The sequence below is a fragment of the Conger conger genome, chromosome 4 (genome assembly GCF_963514075.1).
Source record: "Conger conger chromosome 4, fConCon1.1, whole genome shotgun sequence".
NCBI lineage: Eukaryota > Metazoa > Chordata > Actinopteri > Anguilliformes > Congridae > Conger > Conger conger.
In genome coordinates this window covers 77,209,413-77,211,912 of record NC_083763.1, presented here as the reverse complement: position 1 = coordinate 77,211,912, position 2,500 = coordinate 77,209,413, and the positions used below count along the sequence as shown (strand labels likewise).

Below are 2,500 nucleotides of genomic sequence, written 5' to 3'. Positions count from 1 at the left end.
TAGCATGCCTGCTGGGTTAGCGCTAGCATGCCTGCTGGGTTAGCGGTAGCATGCCTGCTATGTTAGCGGTAGCATGCCTGCTGGGTTAGCGGTAGAGTACCTGCTCAGCAGTGCTAGTGACCAGGCCCTGGTGCAGGCGCAGGGCCTGTCTCTGGGAGAAACGCTGCGTCTGGTTGTTCCTCAGCAGAGCTCTCTGGATCTGAAGGACAGAGAGAAACAGGAATGCTAATCGACAGAAAGAAACTTTACGAAGGGACTATAATCTACACTGTATTACAGAAAATAACCTTTACAAATCAACTTAAAACTACAATGTTTAACAGAAATTTTACGAAGTACAGCATGAAATGTCACACAGAAGCAGCATTCTTTATCATTTCATTTTTTTACACACACTGAATGTCTCATAACTCAAGAACTGAAAAAGTAGGTGCCAAAAATAAAGCTCATTGGTGAATGTAAAACTGTTGTTTCCACAGTATACTTCTGGGAATACAACTAACAATGACCACACGAGAGACAGCCGAGTTGTTTTAACTCCACACTTTGTATAGTATGCACAAACAATGCATGTGCAGCAGTAGGATCAAATAAGTCTATACACGACAAAACAGAAGTAGTTTTTGTTTATCCTGTTTTCTACAATACAAGACTTTTGAACAGACTGTATATATGTGTTAAAATATGAACACGAGACAGCCATTTATAGAGCTGGGCATTTGAAGAAGCAATTAATTCATCCCACTGGGCGAGCGCTGCTTTTCTAAATGGCGATTTTGGCTTTCGCTGTGGCAAAGCCCTGTCATGGTGTGATGCCTGATTGGTTGCCATGCGACAGCACAGACACCTCATTGGTTGGCATGCGCCAGCACAGGCACCTCATTGGTCATCCAGTAAACAGGCGGAGTCAGGGTCCTTACCTTGACCAGCGCCTGCTCGGTCTTCTCAGGCGTGTTCCGGAATGCCTGTGTGACATCACTGAGGGGGAGGGGCATGTACTGGAGGCTGAAGTTGCTGAGGTAGAAGCAATCAAAATATATCACAACTCACAACAAAGCTCAAACCATTGTATTTTATAAAGAGGTACACAATAACACATGAAGTATAGACCGCATCAATGGATATATGTTGACATGATAAAACTGTTAATTAAACTGAAGAGGAATAAATTAATTAAATAAAATATGCTTTTATACACACAAGACTGATCTACTGTACCCCATATGGCCCAGTGTACATTTACATTACATTTAACATTTTAGTAATTTGGCAGACGCTTTTAATCCAAAGCGACTTACAAGTGCATAGGTTCTTCAACAAGTCAAAGTATCACATCCATAGCTCGGAAAATACACATGAAATGCTGTTCTAAACATATAGTCATATGTTTAGAGAAGTGCAAATTTTTTTTATTTTTTTTATTTGGGGGGGTTAGACAAGGAGGATAGGGATATCAGAAAGGGGGGCGGGGGAAATCAGGAGGGAAGACTAAGGTAGAGTTTGAAAAGGTGTGTTTTTAGTCTGTGTCGAAATAGGGGGAGGGATTCTGCTGTCCTGACAGTGGTAGGCAAGTCATTCCACCACTGAGGAACCAGAACGGAAAACAGGCGTAAACGTGCAGCTCGACCGCCAGGTGCACGTAGAGAGGGAACCATAAGGCGACCAGAGCTGGCAGACCGGAGTGGTCTAGCTGGGGAGTAGGGAGTGATCAAGGATTGTATGTAAGGTGGGGCAGTCCCCTTAGCAGCCTGAAATGCCAACACTAGGGCCTTGAATCGGATGCGTGCGGCAATAGGAAGCCAGTGGAGGCCAATGAGAAGCAGGGTGACATGAGCCGACCTGGGCTGACTGGTGATCAGGCGGGCTGCAGCATTCTGAACCAAGTGCACAACATAGCATCCTTCTGTCTTTCCGTGTATCTGTGTCTGTGTGTCTGTGTGTGTGTGTGTGCGTTTGTGTGTTTGTGTGTGTGTGTGTCTGTGTGTCTGTGTGTGTGTGTGTGTGTGTGTGTGTGTGTGTCTGTGTGTCTGCGTGTCTGTATACAGTATGTAGGTAACTCACTGTTCCAGGGCTCGAGCCACATCCCAGAATCCCACTGCTGTGGTGTTGTTCCGATCCCAGGTCACACTCCTGACAGAGAAAAAGGAGATGGGGGGGGGGGGGGACCAGGAAGGTGATTGCTAAAATATAGCATGTCACTAATTTAATAATAATGATAATAATAATAATAATAATAATAATAATAATATTTACTTAGTTGACAGCTACTAAGCAGGATTGAATCCTCCTGGGGCAATGCAGGGTTAAGGCCCCAACAGGATGTTACTGTGGCTACACCGGGGCTCGAACAGGACCCAGTCATGTACCTTAGCCACTAGGCTACAGGCTGCCCCAGTCATGTACCTTAGCCACTAGGCTGTAGGCAGCCCCAGTCATGTACCTTAGCCACTAAGCTACAGGCTGCCCCAGTCATGTATCTTAGCCACTAGGCTACAGGCTG

At 45.3% G+C, this 2,500-nt stretch overlaps 1 protein-coding gene across 1 annotated transcript in view; it reads right to left on the bottom strand.

Moving 5' to 3' along the window:
- The window catches only part of LOC133126752 (capping protein, Arp2/3 and myosin-I linker protein 3-like), a 56,266-nt gene that overhangs the window by 20,072 nt on the left and 33,694 nt on the right, over window positions 1-2,500 (bottom strand). The window contains 3 exon segments of the mRNA XM_061239086.1: window positions 101-199; window positions 921-1,014; window positions 2,062-2,130. Of these exon segments, the coding sequence (XP_061095070.1) occupies window positions 101-199; window positions 921-1,014; window positions 2,062-2,130 (262 nt within the window).